Raw genomic sequence first — 26144 nt, forward strand, 5'->3', positions numbered from 1 at the left:
AGAAAAGAAGAGAAGGAGAGAACAAGGGAGAGACAGAAGGTGTGAATATGTTATCCATGATGCATCAGAATGTGAATGGGAGAGAAATGAGTTGTAAAATGTCAGAGCTAGAAGCTCTTCTGTGGAAAACTCTTCTAATCAGCAGACATACATTTTTGTAAATGGGAGGTTTGATTTTTATCAATAACCAACAAAATAGTTATTTTCTATCATGACTATATTTGATTATACAATGTAAAACGCAATTATTCATAGACTATAACACTGATGGCAGTTGCGTGAAATAGAATTTATCAGAATTCTTGCTTTTGAAAACACAAGTCTGTAGCAGTACCACAGCCATGAGTATGTCTATATGTGAACTCACATATTTTATATATTCTAATAGATTAGAACACTTCTTACTTATATGATACATATTTCCCTATAAATCTTATAGCTCATATAAGAAATTTGATAGAAATTTCCCCAAATGTGATCATCTTAGAAATTTACATTACAATTCCAATATAAATTTGTAGAATGGAAAGACATTTTTCTATAGTCCTAATAAAAATAAGTACATTTTGATCAACTAGGATAGAGAAAAAATTAAATTATTTTCTACTTACCTATAAGAAATGATAATGCAAAATTGTTAAAAAACTTTAAAATATCTACCAATCTATGAGTGACATGTAGTATGTCATCATTTTAATTAACATTTTACTGATTACTCTAGAGGTTGAAAATAATTTTATGTATTCCTTGGTCAATTATACTGCCTCTTCTATTAATTTGTTTTTATTTTTTGCTCATTTTTTTCTTATTGACTTGTCAGAGATTAAAACGTATACTGCAACTGTAAATATTTATTCTCAGACTGCTACTGCTTAAAAATATTCACCATGTTTTGCTGTTCCTTAAAACTATCAAATTTTAACTTCCTTGATGGTGTGTGTATGTATGTGTGTGTGCCCATTTTTCATTAAAGGCCTTTCTTATTATGAGGTTATTAAAATGTGACTGAAATTTCCTTTTAAAAATTTAAAATACAGATTTTTCAGAATATATTTTTAATTAAAAAATATGATGCATGCTTATTGTAAAAATAAATAATACAGGAAAGCACAAAGGAAATAGAAACCTGGAACTCTACCACCTGGAGATAGCACTTGAGCCAACATCCTTCTAAACATCTTCTTATACATGAGAAGAGTAACGTTCATTAATACTGGCTACTGACCTGGCATTGCACTAAGTAAATTTACAAAACTGAAGGGAGAGGTACTTCATCATCCCCATATTACAGATGAGCAAACTAAGCCTCAGAGATCTGCTACCTTACCCAAAGTTGTAAAGCCCATAAGTGACAGAACTGGTGTTACCTCAGGTCTGTTCACTGCTCCATGCTGCCCTCCTCTAATGTATCAGAATGTCACAGAGGTAGGATTTGAGTCTTGTTACTCTTCCAAGCCCAGCATATAGGAGATGCTCAAAAATGCTAATTTTATTTGGTTATCTAAAAATATATTTAATCTTTTTTTAAAAAATTAAAATTTTATTAGTTTTTTAATTTTAGAATTTTATTTATTTTTTTATACAGCAGGTTCTTATTAGTTATCCATTTTATACATATTACTGTATACATGTATACATGTATACCCAGTCTCCCAATTCATCACCCCCCCACCCCTCCCACCACTTTCCCCCCTTGGTGTCCATATGTTTGTTCTCTACATCTGTGTCTCAATTTCTGCCATGCAAACTGGTTCATCTGTGCCATTTTTCTAGGTTCCACATATATGTGTTAATATATGATATTTGTTTTTCTTTTCTGACTTACTTCACTCTGTATGACAGTCTCTAGATCCATCCACATCTCTACAAATGACCCAACTTCGTTCCTTTTTATGGCTGAGTAATATTCCATTGTATATATGTACCACATCTTCTTTATCCATTTGTCAGTCGATGGGCATTTAGGTTGCTTCCATGACCTGGCTATTGTAAATAGTGCTGCAATGAACATTGGTGTTCATGTGTCTTTTTGAATTATGGTTTTCTCTGGGTATATGCCCAGTAGTGGGATTGCTGGGTCATATGGTAATTCTATTTTTTAGCTTTTTAAGGAACCTCCATACTGTTCATACTGTTAATCTGTATTCAAGAAACACCTGAACATAATTTCATCCTTGTGATGAAAAATGTCAGTTCCTCTTCTCCTATCTCATTCCTATTGCTTATGTGGTCATTGTCAGTATTTGTAACTGATTGTCTCATCTTTACTTCAATACCTCTAAATAACATGCTTCTAGAGTATGTTGAGGGAGTTACCTCTGAAATATCTACTTTGGCTTGACATTCACAATGGTTTGGCTCACTTTATTCCATCCGTCTTCTTCTTTACTCCAATGGTGTTGATGGAAAATTCTGGTTTTCTTCCTTTGCAATGAATTATCCCTTCTCTGTCTTGCAATTTTATCTCTTTTATGTTCTGGAATCTCATTAATATATGATGAGACTTTTTTTTTAAAGATTGATTGTGCTTGTCACTCAGAGAGTCCCTCCAGTTTGAAGTCTCATCACTTTCTTTAGTTATGGGAAATGTGGGGCTATTATTTCTTCAAATAGTGCCTCTCTTCCATTCCCTCTGTTGTTTACTTCTAATGGATAGCTTTTCTCTGTCTACACTTCTGGTATCACATTTGTTTTTTCATCCTTTCCATTTCTATCTCATTGACTACATTCTTCTAGCTCATGAACATACTCTTGATCTTCCCTCTTTTTGTGTTACCCATAGAATATTGAATGCCAAATATTGTGGTTGTTATCTTCAGAATTTCAAATTTGATTTCTTATGTAAGAAACTTATATGTAGGCTATTGCTCTGAGTGTTCTACATTTGTTAAATAGTTAGGTAAGTGTTATGATTATCTCCATTATACAGATGAGCAAACTAAGGCACAGACTGGTTAGATAATTTGCCCTAGGGACCCCTGACTGGCAATTGTTGGAGGCAGGGTTTGAGCTCACATTATTTGGGTCCTTAGCTGCTATGCTTTGCTTGTTAATAATCATCTCTTCTTATTTTCAGATGGCTTCTCCTTGTTTCATGGAAACAATACTTTCTTTCACCTCTCTGAAGATATTAAATATAACTGATTTTAAAGTCCTTATCTGATTACTTTTTAATTCTGTTTCCTCAAGTGTAAATTCTTCTGTTTGTTATGCACACTCTCCCATCTCTTTCATGGTGTAGTCACTCATTAACAATATGATGACCATTGATTTTGAGTTGACCCTTAAAGTTAATATTCCTTGCTAGACTGTTCACTGACGGGACAGGGGTTGGAATCAGCTCCTGAGGCTTGTGTACCATACTGTTCTCAATAAGAATGGAGGATGGGGTGGGCTTGAGGTCGACATAGTACACAGGTGGCTACCTTCTAATCCTCCAGAGCATTCCTGGTCCCCAGGTTCAGCCTAGTATCTCTGTGCCAAGCACTGCACCAGTTTTCAAATGGACATTATTGCTTCTGTCTAGCTTGTAGCCTGGAAAACACACAAGGGTCAACTCACATGGCCTCCACCATTGTGGACATCTACCCCATTATGGAACCCTCAGGGGGGCCTCCCCAACCTGAGGCTCACACTGTCTATTCTCTGTCCCAGGCATTCTTTTGGCATTTTACTTTATCTGAAGTGAAAGAATCTCCTTTCTTCTGAATTCATAATTCGAGAGTAAAGTCGTCAGTAACGTTATTATGATCTTAACATTATTGACCTTCCTGTTGCATCATTCACTCTTTTCAAAAGAAAGAATGACTTATCTAGTTTATGTTTAAGATAAAGACTTGGTTATGTACAGCTCTGCTCCTTTTCCTGTTGCTTTCTGAGATTCAGCTGCTCGAAGGAAATGCATGTTACATCCCACTACTCCAGCTTCCAAATTTTAAAGGAGCTGGTCCCCGTATGGAGAAGTTGCCGGTGGTCCAGGCCTGTGGGTTAGTGTATTTCATTCTGGGATTTAATTAAGAAGCCATTATTACTGTACAGCTATGTCACATCAGCAAAGTATTTATCAGTAATAAAGCTGACATTTTTTTTCTCTGCTGATTCATTTTGCATTATCTCTCAGTTGGTTCAAACATCAGAAGAGAAAGTAGGAATGACATTGAATAAGACCATTTAGGGACTTCCCTGGTGACGCAGTGGTTAAGAATCCACCTGCCAATGCAGGGTACATGGGTTCGATTCCTGGTCGGGGAAGATCCCACATGCTGTGGAGCAACTAAACCTGTGCACCACAACTACTGAGCCTGAGCTCTAGAGCCCGTGAGCCACAACTACTGAGCCCGTGTGCCACAACTACTGAAGCCCGTGTGCCACAAACAAGAGAAGCCACCGCAATGAGAAGCACGCATGCTGCAACGAAGAGTAGCCCCTCTCGCCGCAACTAGAGAAAGCCCGTGTGCCACAACAAAGACCCAACACAGCCGAAAATAAAATGTAATAAATCTATTAAAAAAAAAGACTATTTAAGCATTCATATTGCCTACGAAGAATTTCTCTATCATTTTCAAAAATTTATGTATGGCTCTTCATTGATTTATTGATTTAATTTGTGTTCTTTTAAAAGATAATTTCTGAAAGATGTTCTGGAGTTCAGGGGTCAGAATTAAAGTTTTGTGCCTGTTCTCGATCATCCTGAAAATGAAAGATTGTTTCATATTCACTTTTAGTTTGAGTAATAAAGGGCAATCTTGTGCTATTAATGAACTTGAGAAAAAATTTCAGCCTTTTGTATACTTGCACATGAAATCTCAGTGCTATGTAACACACGTACAGATTATATTTGTATTATCTGTTTTGTTGTTTTGTTTGTAAGCCTGTGGAGTATAGAGACCAGGACCAATCTGTACTCTGCTACGTGCTTGTCTGAATGGCAGGATCAATTCTCCTGACCCTAATGCCCACACTTATATAATTTCTTTAAATATGAAATTCCTATTCATCTCATGTTCTTAAAGCATTCCCAACCCCTAAGAATAAATCATACCTCCCCATCCTATGTCATCTTATCATTCTCACATTGATCTACATTTTTACCCCTCCCCTCTTGCCAGAGCAGAAGAGGGAATGGCATGTGAGAGTAGTGGGGTTGAGTAATGGTGAGAAAGAAAAAAGCCCCTGAGAGCTTTTAGGGAACAAGTCTAGTTGCTAACAGCCAGGTTGTGATATTCCTTTGTGGAAAGTAATTCCATAGAATATCAACCTCAGATGAAGACTTTGTGACCGTGATGCCACAAGACAAAAACAAGTGGACTCTATAACCATGCAGGATCAGAGATAAAACCAAGATCACCCATAACCATAAAAATAACAAACATCTCCCCTTTCCTGATTAACATTAAGTGACTGCTGCTTATTATTCAATGACAACTCTAGCCCTACTCTATTAATTCTGTCTCCTAGATTAAAAAAAAATCTTTGATGCCCGTGTTTCAAATTCCTCTTGCTTTGAGACAGTGACCTATCTAAACAGACCTCTGCTTCCTTGAATCCTCTTCTAAATCATCAAGTATAAATTAAAATTCCTGTGATGTTGTCTTCCTTGTTGTAACAAACTTAATAAGACAAATTTTGTTCCCAGCAGTATTCCTGGTGGCTTTGGCTGGTGAGCATTGATAGTAGAGTGTCCTCGCCTCAGGAGGGGCCAGCAGCAGCAGACCAACAGCAATCAGCGACTGGCGGGAGGTGATAGGTATCTTCCAGTGGTGTCCACAGATGGGTACAGGCCACTTAGAGGGCATGGTGGCCACAAAGGCTGCCTGCACCACTGGAATCTTGGCAAATACATTCACCCAGTGTCTATCTGTAGCAGGCAAAATCTATTGCTGGTGGAACTGGGGGCTGTGAAAACTCACATTCCCTACTATCTCCCCTTTTATCAGGGCTGCTCCCCTCTTTCAGAGGCTACAACCAATGCTGCATCCTTAGCTGCACCCTCCTCAGGCTGCAGATTAACTCCCCTCACCTATTATGCATTCTATCGCTTCAGGTACTGCTGAATGTGCATCTTTAGGTCTAGAAGTCATCAAAGCAAAGACCTGCTTGCTCAATTGTAGTCATCTGGTTTATATTTAGTGTGCTTATTTTCAATATCTTTTAGAGCTATTTTGAATTTTAAAATGACTATCTGATGTTCCCTTAATGAAAATCTTAAGCGTTAGGAGATTAAAGATCAAAAATCTTACCTTTCAAGGCAGGACCATTCATTCGTGACAATTCTCCAGTCATACCAATGTTTACTTAATCTTAAGAGCGAGGCCAACCCTATTAAAATGCTATGAACCCACACAGCAGTGAGTAACTAAAAGTACCTTGATCTTGTTAATTTTCTCCCAATTTGGCTTTTTAATCAAGTTAGGAGTAAAACTCCAGCATAGCCTAGTAGGAAGAATATTGGATTTGGAAGTACGATACATAGGTCTAAGTGCTATGTCTTGTGACCTTGGCCAGGTGGCTGAGCTTCCACTTCCACAACTGTAAAGAGGTGATTATATCACCACTAAAAATTACCATTAAAACAAATTAAATGATGATGGTCCTAGGTGCTGTTTTTTGAGCATTGCAACTACAGCCAACATTTACTGAGTGCTCACTCTGTGCTAGGTGTTACTATACACAGTTCACTTGATTACTTAATCTTCATAACACACTTGTGAGTTGCACATGATCACTTCTTTTGTAGATGAATAAACCAGCTTTTATGGAGGTTGAGTAACTTGCGCAAGAACAACAGTTGCAGAGGCAGAATTTAAGTCCACACCTATGTTTTATAGTTTATGCTCTTTGCTATTACATTACACTACTGCAGTACGCACCATGTAATATAAGCTCTCTGTATGATAAATAATAACTTTTATAAAGTGCAGTAGGGTTTACAAACACTTATATATACATTTGTATAAACTGATGCTCACAAAAATCCTATTAGCTAAAACAACTATGAGTATTATCCCTATTTTAAAGAGAACTGAGGTTCAGAACAGCTGTCAAGGACAAAAATGCTTAACATAGTAAATTTGAAATACTTGGGTGTTTGCTGCCATGAAAACTAAATGCCTGGATAGGTTGGGTATTTTATTGTGTGAGTGTGTGTGTGTGTCCCGTAGATTGAACCATTAGCAGTGTTTAATATTAGCACAACACGTTGGAGAGAATTATACATTAGGATACTATGTAGGGAGTTGAAATAAGAATGTTCTCATTGCTCCTGGGTTTTGCAACAGAGATTTAATTAAGATCCATGAAGACTTAATTTAAATTCTATTTGTCAGAACTGTTGATGAGCATTCCCTGTTTATCCCTTTTAATGTGTCATAGCACCTCCTGATATCTAAATATTTTCACATTCAATTAATTCCTGCAGCAGAAACTGTCCAAAAATCTTTTAGGACCAACTGAAGGAAAAAATAAAAGTAATGCAATTAGTGCCTGTAGATCTTGGCATATATAAAATCGTGTATTTATAATAACTGTTTTCCATCCAAGAATTATATAATCCTTTATAACTTAACTATCATGCTGACCTGGGATTTTTCTAGGAAACAAAAAGCAATTTGTTGAGATTTTTTTTTTTTTTGCGGTACGCGGGCCTCTCACTGTTGTGGCCTTTCCCGCTGCGGAGCACAGGCTCTGGACGCGCAGGCTCAGCGGCCATGGCTCACGGGCCCAGCCGCTCCGCGGCATGTGGGATCCTCCCGGACGGGGGCACGAACCCGTGTTCCCTGCATCGGCAGGTGGACTCTCAACCACTGCGCCACCAGGGAAGCCCTGTTGAGATTTTTAAAGAAGTATTTTCAGGCAGAGAGATTTTTTGGAACGTATTTTTCCTTCCCGTGTGGAGAATTCAACAGCACTTGTTAGGAGAAAATATGATTCATGAATAAACCAGTAATTTGGTAAAGCAAGGAAGTCCCTTTAATTTTTAAAGATTGAAATTTTAGACTTATGGTGCAATAAGGGTTATTAAATCAATATAGAATTGTTTTCCACTTGGAATAGAATCACTTGGCACTGACAACATTTTTAGTCACTAATGAATGTATGTAACAGTATTTTAAATAGGAAAACTGCAAACATGACCTTGATTTATATTTTAGTGAAAAAACTCTCAAATGCAATATTTTATTACATTTCAGGATCATCTATTACTTTTGAAATTTTCTCCCCTTTTATTTTCATATTATTAATTGTGGTTTTCCTCATTCTATCACTGCACTTCAATTTGTTTAGAATCTGAAGAATATAAAAAGTAAAATACGAATCACCATAAGCTTAATAGGTAGAGATAAACTCATAACATTGTATGTTTAATGCTCTAACTCTGTGATCAAAGTTATATTTCACGTTTCTCCTAGCTTACTAATTATATTGGACTTTATGTATGAAATAGAACATCTTAAGAATTATACACATGTTTTTAATTTTCATAAATAAAAAATATTCCCATTTGTATTTTTCTAATGACTTTTTCCATCATAAAACCCTCTAAGTGTCAACACTGAGTCAAGCATACGTTTATTTAACACCTTTTTTTATTTTTATTTTTGCCGAGTACTGTGCTGGGCAGTGGTTCTCAACTGAGACATATCTTGGAAGGTCCTTCAGTCTGGTGAGAGACCAGAAACAAGTGCTTTCCAAACAGTATGTTAGGTATTACGGCAAGGTAACGGGTGATATGGCAATGTTGAAAGAAGTGCTAAACTTGGATTCAGTTTTCAAGAAAGTTGCATTATTCGACATTTGTTTCATCACATGGACAGTGTCCGTGAAAGTATTAAATTTGTTTCTCGGAGTTATATGACGGGCCCAGGCTGCCAAGGATTTTGTCTCTGATGGTGGCAGGAAGGGATTAGTAGAAGGTTGACCCCAAATAAGTCTATCTATTGTCTGTTTTCCAGAAATAAATGTAAATCTAGTTTCTCCAATTAGTCTATCATGTACCTGTTTTTCAGAAACAGATACAAACCTCTGTTAAATACATTTAAATTGGCAAATTTTACTACCATTTTACTGATAGTGAAGAATTATCAAATTTTACCAGTTTATTTTCTGCTCAGTGAAGTAGAACGTCTTTTTCTTGGCCTAAACTTTGTACTTTTAAATGTCTGTGAAATGCTTGGTTCATAGTCGAGACCAGAAAAGTTCCTTTAGTCACCTAGGGTGGCTTCTTGTGTGACACATCGCTGAGATGGATCTGGATTCCTTAGTCACATGTTATCTTGTGATTTCTCTCTTTCTATGTCCTGGGAAGAACCCCACTCCTGTTATTCTCCTGATATTAGGGCTATTGTCACCTCGTCTTTCTTCTCCTGGGGAGGCATATGTCCGTTGATTTTTCGGGGAGAAAAAAAATCTCTCCACTGAGAATTCTTCTCCCAGCATCTGTCAGTTTTCATTTTATCATGTTGATGCAAGAAGCAAGATTCCATGTACTAGTGATCTCCCCAGATACCTCATGTTCGCTAATCTGCTTTTAAAGCATGGAAAGGGAAATGAACTGGGATAGAAGTTGGCATGGAAGATGAATAGGATAGGTTTCCACACTTTTCCTAAGTGACTCCATAAACATTTGAGAAGCAAAGAAACTTATAGGTGAGAGTCATGAGTGAGAAGGGAGGATTTTTAGTACTTTCGGCATCTGTTGACCTTACTCAGGCTCTCTGGAGTAACACTGACAAGCCTGGTTACTTTCACTTGGCAGTAATTCCAGCTGACTTGACCCTTGCTTGTTTGTCTGGTGTTTTGCTCAGGAGAGAGACAGAGGCATGAATTCTTCTCAGATTCTTCCAGAACTAATTCTTGCAGATCTAATTTTTCTGTCACTATTATCTCCTTATAACCCCCCTCTCATTTGGATTCCTGCAGACAATGAAGTTGAAGAAGGAGAAGGCAGGGACTCTACGGACTCAGGTGCTCGTCTCAACTTGAATGCAGAAAATATTTTTGCTCTCAAATTAAACAGAAGATACCTGTGTTATAAGAATTTTACTTTTGGGAATTCCAAGTTTCTTTCCACTAGTAACACTCAGAGAAACAATGTTCTAAAAGTTCTAATTTTGCCAACCAGAAATGGGACACTGAAACACAGAGGGCTGAAACAAATACGGTATTAACAAAACAGTATAATCAGTATATTCAATGTACTGAAACATTTCAGCTACATTATGTTCTATTACCATTTGTTATTCTGTTAAATTCAGGGATAGGAGAATGTTAAAAAAAAAAAAAAAAAAAAAAAGATAGGCTCATCCTCAAGGAGCTTACAATTTTCCAAATTGGAAATTTCAGTTTTTTTCAAAAATGTGAAAAAGGATCACTGAAATAAAGGGAACTAGGAAAACGGCCTGGTGCCTGGCTGAATAACAGATCCAGAAAGCCTTGTTTGATCCGTCGTCACTCTCAGCACTGAGTCTGGTGCTCTGGCTGGCTCCTGATCAGTTTGTTGATGTACATTATTCGTATATACTGGTCACAGCATAACATTATGCTGCTGGGGATAAAGTATAAGAGTACCTTTATATCACAATTGAGTTTCTGTAGTTAGAAGTTCCACAAATAATTAATGGATTCTGTTTTTTTCCAGGTTGAAAGGCAGACTCAGAGACCTGAATCCAGTTAACCCAGAGACATAAGTTCAATTCAAAATGTCATGGCCTAATATGAAGGAAAGACTCCAGATTTTGACCTGTGAAAAGACAAGTTTCCTATTTTCTTTATTCTCACTTCAGTGGGAGTACAGGCTATCAATAAAGAAAAAAGTTATGAACAGGTTGTCAATTAGGGAACATTCTGGGAGGTATGATATGTAAGGTAAGATAACAGGCTAATCAGCTAGCCTAGTGAAGCCTCAGTAACTAGCTTGAAAATCTCACCTTGACGCAAGTAAATATAGCAGTCTTGAAAGACCTTAAGTTTCAGGGTCCTATAGATCTTGATTCAAATCTTAGTACTATCATTTATTAGCTGGACAAATTTGGGCTTATTAATTAAATTTTCTGAGTTTTATTTTCTTCATCTGTAAAACTTGGAAGATATTGGTGTCTTCCTTAAATGGTTGGTATAAATATGAAAAAATTTTAAAATAGTATATTTAAGGATTATTGGTTTGGAGTCTAATTTGTAGTAACTTTCAATAAATGTTAGCTAAGGTGGTCTTGATGTTGATGATGCCTCTCATGCGTTTCAAATTTAATGAGGCAGATACTATTCTCTGACAAGACACAGCTTAAATGTTTATACTTATAAAAGTGTTACTTTTGCTTATACTAATTTTTTTAGCATGCTTTCTCATGTGTGCTAAAGATAACTGATGCGTCATAGCCTAGATCGTTCTAAAATCACAGCTATTTTCCTTCACCAATTATCTCCCCCACCCAAGGATTTGGTATGTTAAACTCCACCTCTTCATCTATTTTAACTAGAAAGTTGACCAATATATTATGTTTCAAATATCAACTCAACTTCAAACTACTGTGTGGACAAAATATCTCAGCTACACCAAAGCATGGTTTCTATTATTATTCCAGAAGAGTACATTTTTTGATAAAGGACATATATCTTTATGTAAAATATGCTTTTTTTTTCATTTTTTAAAAACATCTTTATTAGAGTATAACTGCTTTACAATGGTGTGTTAGTTTCTGCTTTATAACAAAGTGAATCATTTATGCATATACATATGTTCCCATATCTCTTCCCTCTTGCGTCTCCCTCCCTCCCACCCTCCCTATCCCACCCCTCTAGGTGGTCACAAAGCACCGAGCTGATCTCCCTGTGCTATGCGGCTGCTTCCCACCAGCTAGCTATTTTACATTTGGTAGTGTATATATGTCCATGCCACTCTCTCACTTTGTCCCAGCTTACCCTTCCCCCTCCCCATATCCTCAAGTCCATTCTCTAGTAGGTCTGCAAGGGTGTGTAGATGGGCACGTTCATTCATTCATTCATATGTTCTTATTTTTGAGTTTCTAAAGTGTTGAGAAAATAGTACTCTTGTGGAAATTATCATTGGCGTGGTTTGTATTTTAATGTATGCTTTGTGGCATTGACTCGTACCAATGTACCAATGTATTTTGTGAGAATGTGACATATTTATTTATAGGCAGGAAACGTCTGCATTTTGTCAGAGTAATGATCCTTTTTCAAAAGATGGCATCAATTTCTCCTTTGATACTTGTATTCTAAATTCCACAAAATGGGTAGTAATTTTAAAGAACAGAAGTTTTGGGTCTGACTTCTAACTTGAGATTTCTGCTGCCTATGTTTATGTATGACAGGGTATTCAGAAATAAAATGGACGTTGTTTCAGTGTAGTGACACACTAATGAATGTCCTACAGCAATGGTTCTTGAGATTTTCTTCCTGTGAGTCCCATTCATTCCAGACTCTACTATTCCATTGCTTTATCCTTAGTATTTGTGGAATGTTTATAACATCTGCTTTGAGAAATACTTGTAAATCCTGGTCAATAGGATTCTGTTTCATTGTTCTATGAAAATTAACCAAGGCTCTCTCCACTCACTTTTCTCTATCTTGTATCTGAAACATAAATAATACCTTTAACGAAATTCAGAAAATTAATAAAGACTTAAATCAAAAGGTTTCCCATTGCTAGGCTTGGAGATGGAGGAAGATAAGCTACAGTAATTGTAATAAACCTTGGCAATAGTGTTTGTCTGATAGTGTGGTTGAAGAACACTGGGTTAGTTATCCTGGTCCTATCTTTGGCATTTATCAGCTGGTGAAATGATTTAATTTTCTTTTCCACTAGACTGTACTTTTGGAGAGAGGTAAGACTGGGTCTGTTTTGCTCAGTGGTAGATTTCGGAGCTTCTAGGAGGGTGCTTTGTAAGCAGTGTTGAACAAACATAGCAAATAAATGAGCTTCAGTTTCATCTTCTTTAGTATTAGTTTGACTTACAATTTTTTTCCTTGTTTAAACTCACAAAAATTTTACAAAATTATACTATTCAATGTAATGAAAAAATTAAAGTCCTATATAATTTTAAGGCATTACATTTATTCTTTAAATACCTATTTTGCTTATTTTGCAAAGTGGTTAAATAAGCTTCCTTTTATCATCAGAAGGAATGACTGTTTGAAGGATCTCAATTAACATTGCTTTTAATAGAACCTCTTATTTTCGTGGCCTTGCATCACTAATATCATCAGAAACGTGCTCATATATAAATTCCTTCAACCCATGTGGTTTCCTCTTTAGAGCTGATGGGGCTGAGTAAGTGTTAAGTTATAATGTTGATAAAAATTTCCCTTGTTCTTCTTGGCAGGCACAGTCAAGTTCTGATGTTCAGGTTATACTGCCAGCAGCATTTTTCAATTAACATTAATAGTCCCCCACAAAATGCTCAACATTTCAGTGGCACTGAACCCAGTGTTTCAGTGAAAAAATGCTCAGAAGCAAAGGCCTTTTCTTTCACTGATCTCCTTGTTCCACGGTTTCTGTACTTGGAATACTCTCAGAGAACTCTCAGTTCTCAGTTCTCTTGAGTGGGTCTCAAGGATATTATTTTCTATCTTGTGCTTGCTTTATTTATAGAGTTTACTACTCGGATTTAAAAGTTGACAGGCATTGCCTTGCAAGTCCTGGAAAAATCCATTAGGAAGGTGTTAGGAATAGACATTCACATGGACTCACTGTACCATCACAAATACATCCTCCATGAAGACCTCCATCTTTCTGAACAGTTTTACTGTGATTAGTGAGTCAGACTCATAACAGAAGCCAGGACTTTTCACAAGGATGGTATGTTAAATTCCTGAATTTCCAAAGCTCGTGTTCAAAGGACACCATTATTATAAGTTATTTCTTTTAATTCAAGTAAACTACTCTGCTGAGTAAAAAGGAGTTTCATTATATGCAGTCAGCATTTAGACTTGGATTCTGCTTTAGACGCTTGGACTATAACACCGATTTAAATGTGAAATATTTAAGTTAAAAATAGCTATTCTTTTTCAAAAAAAATAATTGGTTTGCGTCTTTTTTCTCCATTAACTTATCATATAATATAGAAAGACTTATCAATAGGGAGCCAAGTAAACTGCAGTTATGTGTCCTTAGAATTCTCTTCCCATCATCATGGTTGCTAAACAAAATGATATTGGAGTGATCCAGTGCATTGGAATGAATCAAAGAATGACAACAATAACACCCATGCAACGCCTTGCCTTGCCTCTGCAGAAACTGTGATTCCAAAATGATAAACTGCATTTCAAAATGTAAGAATAATAATATGATTGATCTAGGGTAAGGCAGGAGTAGTGGGTGAATGTTGAGATCTTGCATGCCGATGGTGTGAGCCCAGTGGGAGGGAAGGGAAGAAATTCCCAGTGGGAGGGAAGCAAATAACAAAACATGTCTCTCATATAGCACTTTTAGAATGTAACACCCATTTCCATATATCTTATCTAATTTGGACCTAAAATTTATGTGAGGTTGAATATGATTAGTATTCCTCATTCCAGAATTAGCACTGTTTCCATGCCAGTGTGCCTGCTATGAAGGGAGATGATTGGTCAACTTTAGGAAAATTGTTAAAACATCGTGAGCTTTAGCTTTTCTGGGAGGTAGTTTAATTTACTATTTATTCTACAAGCAGCTTCATAATGTTTAAAGAAATGAAACATGGACAGATCTCTTAAACTTCCTTGTCAGACAGGACTGCTCTCTCATCCATGAAATAGGTAGGTTGGTCCAGATCTGTGTGTCCCAATCCTGACTGCACATTAGACTCACCAAGGGAGCTTTTAGACCTACCTGCGTCCGGGAGTTATGCCCAGAGTTTCTAATTTAATTAGCCTTAGGTGGAAGTGGGTTTTCTTTCTTTCTTTTTTTAAAGGCTTCCCAGGTGAATCTGATGTGCAACCAAGATTGAGAACCACTGGAATGGAGTATCTGGGAGGTCTTCTCCTTCTTTGTCTCTTAAGTGCGTTGCAAGGATTTATGCAATAGCTCTGATGTTCCATGAGTTAATTGGAAGGAAATTCAACTTTTATTATTCATTTTATCCTGTCTGGGTTTCTTTCTAGAATTTAGATCCAAATCTCACCTAAGAGATTCTGGGAACTGTAGCATTCTTCAGCTGGACTCTTTATCACCCAGTTAAAACTCTCCTTAACTTAGCTCTCCTTGTAAACTTGTACCTGGTGGCCATCTGGCTGATTTAAAGAATTCGTGTACATGCTAGAAAGTTCTCTCTGAACACAAGTGGTCAAAGAAGCAGTCATTTGGATACAGATGGGGACTGAATTAAAGATGAGAAATCAGGCAGGGAGGAGATTTCAGTGAGTTTTGGGAAATGATTGAGGGAAACCATGAGCAGGAAGTCAAGGGATTACAAACACCACAGAACACCTAGGCTTACCCTAGTCCTCTTTATGCAGCTGGACAGTCTAAGTTCTAAAACACAGGGAATAACATTTTTCAAAGCGACTTTTGAGAACCACAGAAAACAAATTTAAAAAAAATGAGCAAGTTACATAAGTCAAAAAGAAGATGAAAAAAAATCCAAGCAATGAGCTTTTGTGCTTCTAAGGGCCTAAAGAGAGGTGGAGGGCAATGAAGCTGCCAGTCACCATCTGGGTGCATGGGGGTGGGTGTGTGTGTAGGCATAAGTGTCTTTGAGGACAGATTTCATATTTGCTAAGAAGTTAATGTGAATTTACAGATGACAATTTCAATGTTTCCTGAAAGCTTCAAATGACTGAAGATGAAAATACTGTGGAAAAGCCTAGAAAATTGCACTGATTTAAGATAACCACAAAGCATATTCAATAGATGGAAATTTTTAAGAACCGCAATTTTCTAAGCACTTACTCCTTAATCACTGGCCAAGAGTGGTAATGAATATTGTGGTTTGTCTGGGTTGAAGAGTTGGGGGTTGAAGGTGGACACCTGGGGTGACATGGAGATGATCCTGTGTGATTACTATTTTAACCATTTTAACTTCAACATCAGTTTCAGAAAAGCAGTATCCTCTGTCATAAAAATCTATGACCACTTTTCTGATTTGTGTTAAACTTCATTTTGTATTGATATTTCCTCATGTTGAAAAATACTGCAAGGTGGTACTAGGTTATTTTTACAAAATGCTTTGTTTCCATCTAGTAAACAACAAAATGCAATCAAATTTGCCGAAGAAGGAGATATGTTCTCTTTTATGACCACTAAGTTTTATTTAGCACGTTTGTACCAGAGTTTGGCAAATGACAGCTTGTGGGCCAAATCTGTCAGCTAAGAATGGTTTTACATTCGAATTTGTATTTTAATTTTTTTATATGTATAATAATTAGTTTGGCTGTTTTTTTTGTTTTTTTGGTTTTTTTTGCGGTATGCGGGCCTCTCACTGTTGTGGCCTCTCCCGTTGCGGAGCAACAGGCTCCAGGCGCGCAGGCTCAGCGGCCATGGCTCACGGGCCCAGCCGCTCCGCAGCACGTGGGATCTTCCCGGACTGGGGCATGAACCCGTGTCCCCTGCATCGGCAGGCGGACTCTCAACCACTGCGCCACCAGGGAAGCCCAGTTTGGCTGTTTTTAATCTGAGGCTGCTACAAGGAAGTAATTTGGTAACACTTATTATGGAATAATTTGCATTGTATAATCAAGTAAACCAAAATGAAGGTTTGCATTTTTTTGTACTGAATGAAGAATCATTTCATTCTTGTAAAATGAGTTAACAAAAGAAGGTGTGGCATGATTATTTTCCTGATAATCAAATGTATGGCTTTTCATAAAAGTCAACTAAAAGATTAGGTAAAATTATTAAAAAATGCTAGTTAGAAAATCAATCTTTTTTTTGTCATTAATGAGAAATATTTTAGGAGCTAAGTTTTTACATCTTCACAGTTAGAATAATCAAAAAACAAAAATAAGTTTGTAGGAAGTTATATATTTTTTAATGGTTGAGAAAAATAATATTTTGAGGCACATGAAAATTATATGGAAATTCAAATTTTAGTGTCTACCTAAAGTTTTATTGGAACATAGTCATGTCCATTCATTTGCATTTTGTCCATGGCTACTTTGGGGCTACAATGGCAGAGTGGAATAATTGTGACAGAGACCATGTGGTTGCAAAGCCTAAAATATTTACTTTCGGGCCCTTTACAGTAACATTTGTCACTCCCTGAGGTGATCCCTCTTCACCTGATGGGTGTGAGTTGTATGTGCACCTAAATATAGTAAAATGAGGTGAGATTCTTATCTTGGAATCATTTAAATCCAAACTTTACATCGGCTTATGAAAATATCTTGGTATAAAATAGGTTTTTAGGTTCCAGATTACGTCCCTACTTTATTTGAGCATTCTCACCCTTCTCAGTGTGGAGGGACCAGGCTAATTCACACACCTGGAGCCATTAACTTGTAGGCAGTTTAGTTTCTTATTGAAAACTAGAGTAAGAATTTTGTGGCTTAAAACTTACTCCAAAGTTTGTTGAGTAAAAAGCATCACGTACACTATATATAAAATAGATAATCAACAAAGACCTCCTGTATAACACAGGGAACTCCTCTCAATGTTCTGTAATAACCTATATGGGAAAAGAATCTGAAAAAGAATAGATATAGGTGTATGTATAACTAAATCACTTTGCTGTACACCTGAAACTAACACGACATTGTAAGTGAACTATACTCCAATATAAAATAAAAAATTAAAAAATAAAGTGATTAGCAAATAAAAAGTATCAAGTAATAGTTGTGATTGTATGACTATAGTGCAATTACATACTACTTATTAGGTGAAAGTTTTCTTTCTGGAGTTTAGATCTTCACCGGAAATAGAAGCATAAGACTTCAGACAACTGAACTAAATCCTAAACTGTAAGTATAATCTAGACATTCACATGGGATTATTACATAATCCCAATTATATTTAAACTTCTATTTTTAGAAATATAAGGGAATCAATTTAATTTTGAGAATTTTATTTCAATATGCAAAATTATGAAAACTGAGCTGTACCAGTGGATTGATATCAGCAAATAATAAATTCAAATAAAACACATATATACTTACACATAAGTCCACAAACTTTGAATGGGAAATAGATTGTTACTCTTATAATTTAAACATAGAAAGTAAAATTTTAAAGAGTGAAAAAAAAAAGTTAGTACAGTCAATTCTCAATATTCATGGTAGTTTTGTTCTATAGACTCACTTTACCTACTGAATTAGAGAAGACTGAAGCTTTGCTTCTAGAGCAAATAAATACAGGGGGAGGTTCCTGTGAGCCTCCAATCACATTTTCATCAACTAATCAATACATAACGTTCTGTTATGTGTGTTCCTGTTTAAAGGCATATTATTTAATATATATTGTTGATTCATTGACTCTGAACTCATGACCAACACCCCTATAACACCCACATGAAGCTTATCTAATACACCTCCTTTTTCCATTAGGTACCTCACACCTCCTTTTTTTTCCATTAGGTACCTCACAGCCATCTTGTGCTTAGGACACTGCACAGAACGTCAACACTACACCTGGGGTCATTTAAAAAATTTTTATTTTATATTGGAGTATAGCAGATTAACAATGTTGTGTTAGCTTCAGGTGTACAGCAAAGTGTTTCAGATATACCTATGCATGTATCTATTTTTTTTCAAATTCTTTTCCCATTTAGGTTATTACAGAATATTGAGCAGAATTTCCTGTGCTACACAGGAAACTGTCCTTGTTGGTTCTCTATTTTAAATATAACAGTGGGTACATGTCAATCCACCTGGGGCCATTTTATTTATTTATTATTATTATTATTTTTTGCGGTACGCTGGTCTCTCACTGTTGTGACCTCTCCCGTTGCAGAGCACAGGCTCCGGACGTGCAGGCTCAGGGGCCATGGCTCACGGGCCCAGCCGCTCCGCGCCCGTGTCCCCTGCATCGGCAGGCGGACTCTCAACCACTGCGCCACCAGGGAAGCCTCACCCGGGGCCATTTTAAACAGTGAAATCACCACCAACAAAAACTTCAAAAACGCTAAAAATGTGGCCCTAAATAGACCTCAGAAAGGAAATATTTACACTCTGAGAGCTGAAACAGGAAGGCAGAGTGTTGTTTCGTTTGACCTCAGCTGGGAATTTGCCCATCAGAGCAACTCTGCCCTTGTCTGTGACAGACCCCAAAAGCCCATGAATACGGATTTTAGGGTTACAGATAAATTTTAGCAAGTAAGCTTGTTTGCAAATACAGAATCTATGAATAATGAAGGTGGACTACATATGCAACGTTCTTCAAGGGAATATTTTAAAAACAGCTGAAGAAGAAAATCCACAAGCTAAGTTCCATATTAAATATGACAGTGAGTTCATGGCATGAAGACAAGTTTATGTTTGTATTATCATTTATCAAAATTAGAGGGAATAGCTTGAAAACAAAATGGATATCCATATGTTTCAATTATCAGTCTGTCACTAGATACCTAGGTATGGCGCCCTGATTTAAAAACTTATGTGGTCTGTTTAATTCTGCATATTGAAATAAAATTCTCAAAATTAAATTGATTCCCTTGTATTTCTAAAAACAGAAGTTTAAATATATGCAAATGACAAACTAATACATAATTGAATTAAAAAAGCAAACTGTACTTGATAATATTCTTGCCTAGACAGAATCTGATATCTAGAATAGATTGATCTCTCTCTCTCATCTGATAGAACCCATCATGTGTTTCATCACGTGTAAAAGCCCTACCTGCCCTACCTATTGGCTTATAAAGGTTCACTTGGTTAGATTCGGTAGAGCCACTATCTCTCTGATCAGTTTTGCAATGCAACATCTAGAATGTGATTAATTTCTGAAGGCAAATATTCAGGTAATTTCTCTATGAATTAGGAGAAAATGAGAGTCTCATATTTTAAAATTCCACTCAACATTTAGTCTTCATATTTATCAATATATTTTAAAATGCTACTTTTTGTTTTTAGTGTTTAGCAACTTGTTTTAATTTATATGATGACAATTCTATAAGATTTAGGACAGAAGTTATAAGACAGGATTCTTAAGAAATATGTATTCTTTATTTTAACATCTTTATTGGAGTATAATTGCTTTACAATGGTGTGTTAGTTTCTGCTTTATAACAAAGTGAATCAGCTATTATCTATTGAAATGAGTTTATCTTTTCCTGCTGACTGAAACAATTTGGTTTCAATTCATAACTAAAGTGCATTACTAGAAGAAATAACATTTCAGCTTTTATGTGTAAGGGGTCCTCCAAGGCTTACAAAACCCCAAAGTAAATATTGCCAGTATTTATCTTGAATGACATTTTGAAGTAGTCAGAAATTATTTCTACTTCCTTCTCAGAAGTGGACAAATTATGCCTGGGTTACATTCATGAACAGATATATTTGTTGCAGCAGTTGCTGAAAACATTTTTTTGAATATTGTAGATAAGTAACATGGAAATATTTGTCACTATGGGAAAACACAAAGAAATCTTTACATTAATTTAAAATGCATCCTTAGAGATAAAGTAAAAGGATATAGGAGGGGTAATGACCTGAGTTTTTGTTTGTTTGTTTGCTTTTATGTTGTTGTGTTTGACATTTGTTTCTATCCTTGATCTGCTGGAACTAGAACAACTCTGGGCAAATAGTGAAATTATGTATATCAACATTAATATAAAATATAAATAATATATGCAGTTTGAAGAGCATGTTTAAATGATTACCCTTCATTTGTGGAAACACACATGTGAAATAAAAATTTTAAAATATGTATATGAATAATAACCACCAAATTTACAATAGTGATAGTCTCAGGGGAGGGAGTATAATGGGAGAAGAGAGATGGCTTCTTATATATATTATATATTATTATGTATATACAATTACATATTATATATTACGCTATGTATTGTATAAAATATGTAAATTATATACAATTATGTATTATGTATATATAAATATATATTATATATAATATAACATATATTATATATTATTAGAGGTATATATAATTATCATAATTATATATAATGTTTAAAGGTGAAGAATCATATTATTCTCTATATATTTCTTTACGTTGGAAATATTTCATAAAGTATAAGATAGCTCATTCATGAAAGGAGAGAAGGAAAAGAAACTCAGTGATAACTCTATGCAAATGACAGAGACATAGGCTTACAATGGAGGAAATGAAAAACAATTTAGTGTTGTCAGGACACACTGAGAAAGAGGTGTTCCCAACAGAATTAGCACCTGTACGGGAAACAGCAGTTACAGTTCACATTGTGATAGATGTTACTAGGAGCTCTCCACTGATCATTCTGTACTTTAAACCTGAATCAAATATTTAATAATATTTAATACACAGAGATCATAGGACATGTTTTAAAATTAGAAATACTTCTTAGTGAAATCAAAGATAATAACATCTTGCATATATTTAAATGCTCTTATCTGATAACTAATATTGAGAATTCATCTCGTCAAGTTAAGAAATAATCTTAAAAAAGAAGGCCATATAATTTGGCACTCTTCATTGGAACTTTATTTGGAAGGATGGCTTACATGGCCCCCAGAGATCTAACAGTTTCTAATCCTTTACTTTTTCCAACAGTGTCTGCATAGACCATAACTAAATGGACAAATCTCTTGAAAAAAACTCACAAAATAAATACATCTGGGACTATATCAGTTTTTACAGCTATGGTTAATTCTTTACTTTGGTCAAATATTTTCAATAAGTGAAACACTCCTGGTGGCTATAACTTTGTGTATTATTTTGATTGATTTTTTTTCTTTAAAACCTTCTTGACAATAATATACTATTATCCCATTTTAAATGATTGCCACATATTGTAATATTTTATCGCCTATTTTTCCAGAATAACTGTGGTAATTTTTAATATATAGTTACCATGCAAGTACTTTAAAACCAAAAAAGCTTTCAGATAATGAACAGTTATAACAGTCTATCATTTAACATCTGAATTTTAAAATTTTAGATCATGTAGCAGCATCTCTTTTCCTCCCTTATGTTCCTTAGAACAGCACTGTGTAAGAATGTTACTTAAGTTATATTATTTAATAATGTTGTTGATGAAGTTATGATGATGGTGGAGTTAAGATACAGAACTGAAAATCATTAATCATTCATGGCATCTATATTACCTGTTACTTTTGTTGTTGTTTTTTGTTGCCATAGTCATCGAACCTCATGGTTCACTCAATGTGTTAAGACATTCTAATAAATGTAATCTTAATCTGATTAGAAAACCGTAACTACTTGAAAATTCAAAAGTATTTGTTGAATTTTAAATAATAGCAGGAAGTAAGCATTTCACCTCAGTACTTTAACAGATGCAGCATTATATTCATCTTTCTAACAGAGGCAATAATGTCCCCGAACTGATCATTTTGTTGTGAAATAACCACAGCCTGGAGACAGTCCAGTTAAATTTCTCAGCTAAATAGATATAGTTTCTTCACTCCCCAGAGGCTTTCCTCATCACTTCATTTGTCACTGAACTATTTTTCTGTTTCACAGTCATATACCCAGAGGATTACCTGACCTTGGAATTAAACACCTGGCTTGCCACAGGTGGGTGTTTGGGGTGCCCTTTTTTTATCTTCTTTTAACACCTTTATTGGAGTATAATTGCTTTACAATGTTGGGTTAGTTTCTGTTGTATAAAAAAAGTGAATGTATTTTGTTAAAACTTTAAGCACAGAAAAATAAAGCATAATATCATGTTCTCAGAGACAGTGTCACCATCCTTTTCCAAGTCATCAAAAGTTCAGAGGTTTTACATTTTAATGCCTTTAGAACAAACTCACCCAAGTAGTAATCTCTTAAACACTAGAATAAAGCCAATCTGCTTATTTCACAGCCAGCTGCTGCTCTATTGGCTCTCGCTTTATAGAAAAGCATAAACTAGAGAGGAGAAAAGTCAGGAAGGAAAATACCAAGAGAAGCAATAACAGAGCATAAAAGATTATGTTTGAGATGGCAGGGTATCAAGATGGTTTGGTAATTTCTATTTATCCTTCATTATCCAGGATTACAGGCATAAATTTGGACTGATTTATTATTTCCACATTATTATCTAAACCTACTCTGTCAATCTTCTAGTTGAATTAACTCAAATCATGATTTGCCACTCTAATAAACACAAAATTATATTGGCTAAGAGCAACTCAAATCATGATTTGCCACTCTAATAAACACAAAATTATATTGGCTAAGAGCAATTCCATGGTACTGAACTAATGAATTATCTGTCCTTGGAGAAATCATTTATATTTTCTCTGCCACATTTTAATCACCTAGCCTAGAAAAGCTCTAGTTTCCCTTCTAGCTCTATAAACTCATGATTCTATGAATTTTCTTAGGAGAAATGAGAAACATTTTCCCTTCATGAAGCAGACCTTTAATTGTTATTTTTATTATGATAAATGCAAAAGAGACAGTTTTTATCTTTTATATGAAGCTTTATATTGAATTACATAAAGTAATGTTTTAAAAAATAAATTCTTCCATTGATTTTCTCCCTGCATTTTTCCTTTTGTTGTTAGCCTTCTTTGCAATAGATGGTGCTCTTTTCTCAGAGAAACTACTTATCTTATTCCTCATCAAAAGATCAGGAAAATTAGTTTTACTTTTTAACAATCATCAATTAAACAAATCGTACATCAAAGTAGAAAGAATTGATAAGCAACTTGCAGCACGTTGATAATGGAAGCATAATGGAGAAAATGATTGTTAAACAATTAAAGAGCTCCAATGAAACCTGCAATACTTGTTGAATAGATGAAGCCAATATTGTAGCCAATATGAAAATGCCATGCTTGCTACATACATAGAACCCATAGCAGAAAGAAAATCCTAAATCAGGAGCCATTTTAAAGTATTAAAATAATTACCTACTTCAACAAAAGTGAAAATATAGTATTCCATATTAACATGTAGGATTTGAATATGCACATCAACACTAACACAATCTATTTACATCAGTCTCAATGCTGAGAGTTTGCACACTCTTTGCCAGATAAACCTGGAACATCTGGGCAAATAGAAAGTGGGCCACGAACTCTTTTGAAACAATTTCATTGGATAAAGACACTTCTTAATTTTTCCAGAGCAACCATTACAACTTCTTATGTAATAGTTTATAATCCAGAATTATGCTGCCTTTGGTCACTTCTAACTAGTTTCAGCTTTTGGAGGCATTGAAAAACTGTCATGTCCTGCAGTTCTGAACCACCCTACCTATCCCCATTCAGTTTGTGACTCTCCTAGCAGATCTGCAGCTGCCAACTGCAAACTGGTCTAGGCAACACAGCTGTCATGTTTGTCACAGCAAAACGACACTATTTACTGTGGAAAGACACCAGAAAAACTTCCTCTATGAGTGTGGCCTCAGGATGGAAGGAAGAGTGGAATAAGGGCTGCTATGACCAAGGAAGAGGAAGGTGGGCCAGTGGTGCAGCAAAATACCCTGGCACCAGCAGGAGTAGGAAAGTTGCCAAGGTTCATCTCTGAAAAGAACTGAGCAGGAAACCTGCCCCTCCGCTCCCCAATTAGGGGTAAAATAACTAGAATTTCTCTTCCATTATTCACAAATTATTGTTTCCACAGCTCCTTTGGAAGGGACTGTGGGACACTGTGCTCAAGAGCTGAGAGCCCTCTTGGCTCAGTATAAGCAAGCTGTAAGATAGACATTTTTTTTTTTTTTGCCAGAGCTTTATAGTTTTACCAGAGCAACTTCTCCGTTCCCAGAATTTTGGATTATGTCTTTATCAACGGAGCGAAGAATAGAAAAGTAGGATTTTGTACTCAAACAGCAACCATTCCATCCACTGTCACCTCCATACTCTCCCCTGTTCACCTCCCTTTTCTCACCCTCCCGCCGGACACCCTTTATGCCCCTATTAGCCACTGAAATCTACACTCGGAGCCCTGTAGCCTTCCTTACCTGACAATCACATACATGACCAGGAAGTTTCCGAAGAGACCCACCACGCACACAATGGAGTAGAGGGCCATGATGGTGATGGCCGTGATCATGGAAGGACTGCCGGTCGAAGGGCACAGGCTGTCGCTCCCGCCCAGCTCGGTGCGGTTCGGACCGCATGGGTCGGACAGGTTGCCTTCTAAGTGGGAGAAGTTGACCCAGGAACTAGGGTTGGGTCCCGGGGAGCAACTTGAAGAGTGCGTGAAGGGATCAGTGCAATTGCTGGCGTTCTTGGGGACGCTGCTGCTGTCCATGGTGCTGACGACCGGCCGGCTGGGACCGCGTTGCGAGTAACCGCGAGCACCCGGACTTTCAGGGTCTACGCGCCACCGCTGCTTCCTCTCGCCGCTGCCACAGCTCCGGCTATTTCTTATAGACCAACCCTGGCGGAGCCAGAGAGGAGAGTCAGGCAGAAGGAGAGAGCTAAGCATCTGACGGTATCCTCTGCTTGTAGCCCCCTCCCACCTTAGAAGTACAGAGACACATCGTCAACCCCACACCGCTGGGGGGAGGGGAAGGAGGGCTGTGCGGGATCCAGAGGCTGGAGCGGAGGGAGGAGAGAGAAGTGGATTTTGCGCAAAGCGATCCAACGACTTGGTTTCCTCACTCGGCACTCGTCTGTGCAAACACCTCTAAGGAGGGGCAGAACAAGGAAGGCAGTTGGAGAGAAGGGGTTGGGAGTGAGACAAACAGAGAGTTAGTTTTTGGAGGCTGTAAAGCATAAGAAAGGGGGCTGACATCACTCTTTTTCCAGCGCCGTTTTCTCAGTATAACATGACAGGAAAGACATTGACTTGATGCAACTCTGACCACCCTACACCCCAGCGCTCTTCCATCCTTCCTGCCTAAGCAATCGTTTGGGGGCAGGGTACACAAAATCTTCTTCTTTAGCCCTCCTTGCCTCAGACCCGCCTGTCTGCGAAAATGTAACCGTGTGTTTCCTATCACCAAGTGAGAATTTCCAACCCTTCAAACCTGCCTGAAACAAGAGTGATTACTTCTCTGAAAAAGAAATGAAAAACAAACTTTTAGAAAGGAAACCTATTCCCTTTACTCCATATTCCTTTATTTCTCCTAGAGTAGAAGCGTTATTTGCATCTGATTTCTACC

The 26144-nt window shown here is 36.6% G+C and overlaps 1 protein-coding gene across 4 annotated transcripts in view; it reads right to left on the bottom strand.

Annotated features, from left to right (window-relative positions):
* The window catches only part of OPRM1 (opioid receptor mu 1), a 161009-nt gene extending 135267 nt beyond the window's left edge, over positions 1-25742 (bottom strand). For all 4 annotated transcript variants that reach the window (XM_027083054.1, XM_027083046.1, XM_027083037.1 and 1 more), the window contains exon 1: positions 24996-25742. In XM_027083054.1, the coding sequence (XP_026938855.1) occupies positions 24996-25465 (470 nt within the window). In that variant the 5' untranslated portion in view covers positions 25466-25742. The remainder of the gene's footprint in view (positions 1-24995) is intronic.
* Positions 25743-26144: the final 402 nt, after the last annotated feature.

This window comes from Aethalodelphis obliquidens, unplaced genomic scaffold (genome assembly GCF_003676395.1).
Source record: "Aethalodelphis obliquidens isolate GAN/ISIS:26980383/991018 unplaced genomic scaffold, ASM367639v1 scaffold3, whole genome shotgun sequence".
NCBI classification, from domain to species: Eukaryota; Metazoa; Chordata; class Mammalia; order Artiodactyla; family Delphinidae; genus Aethalodelphis; species Aethalodelphis obliquidens.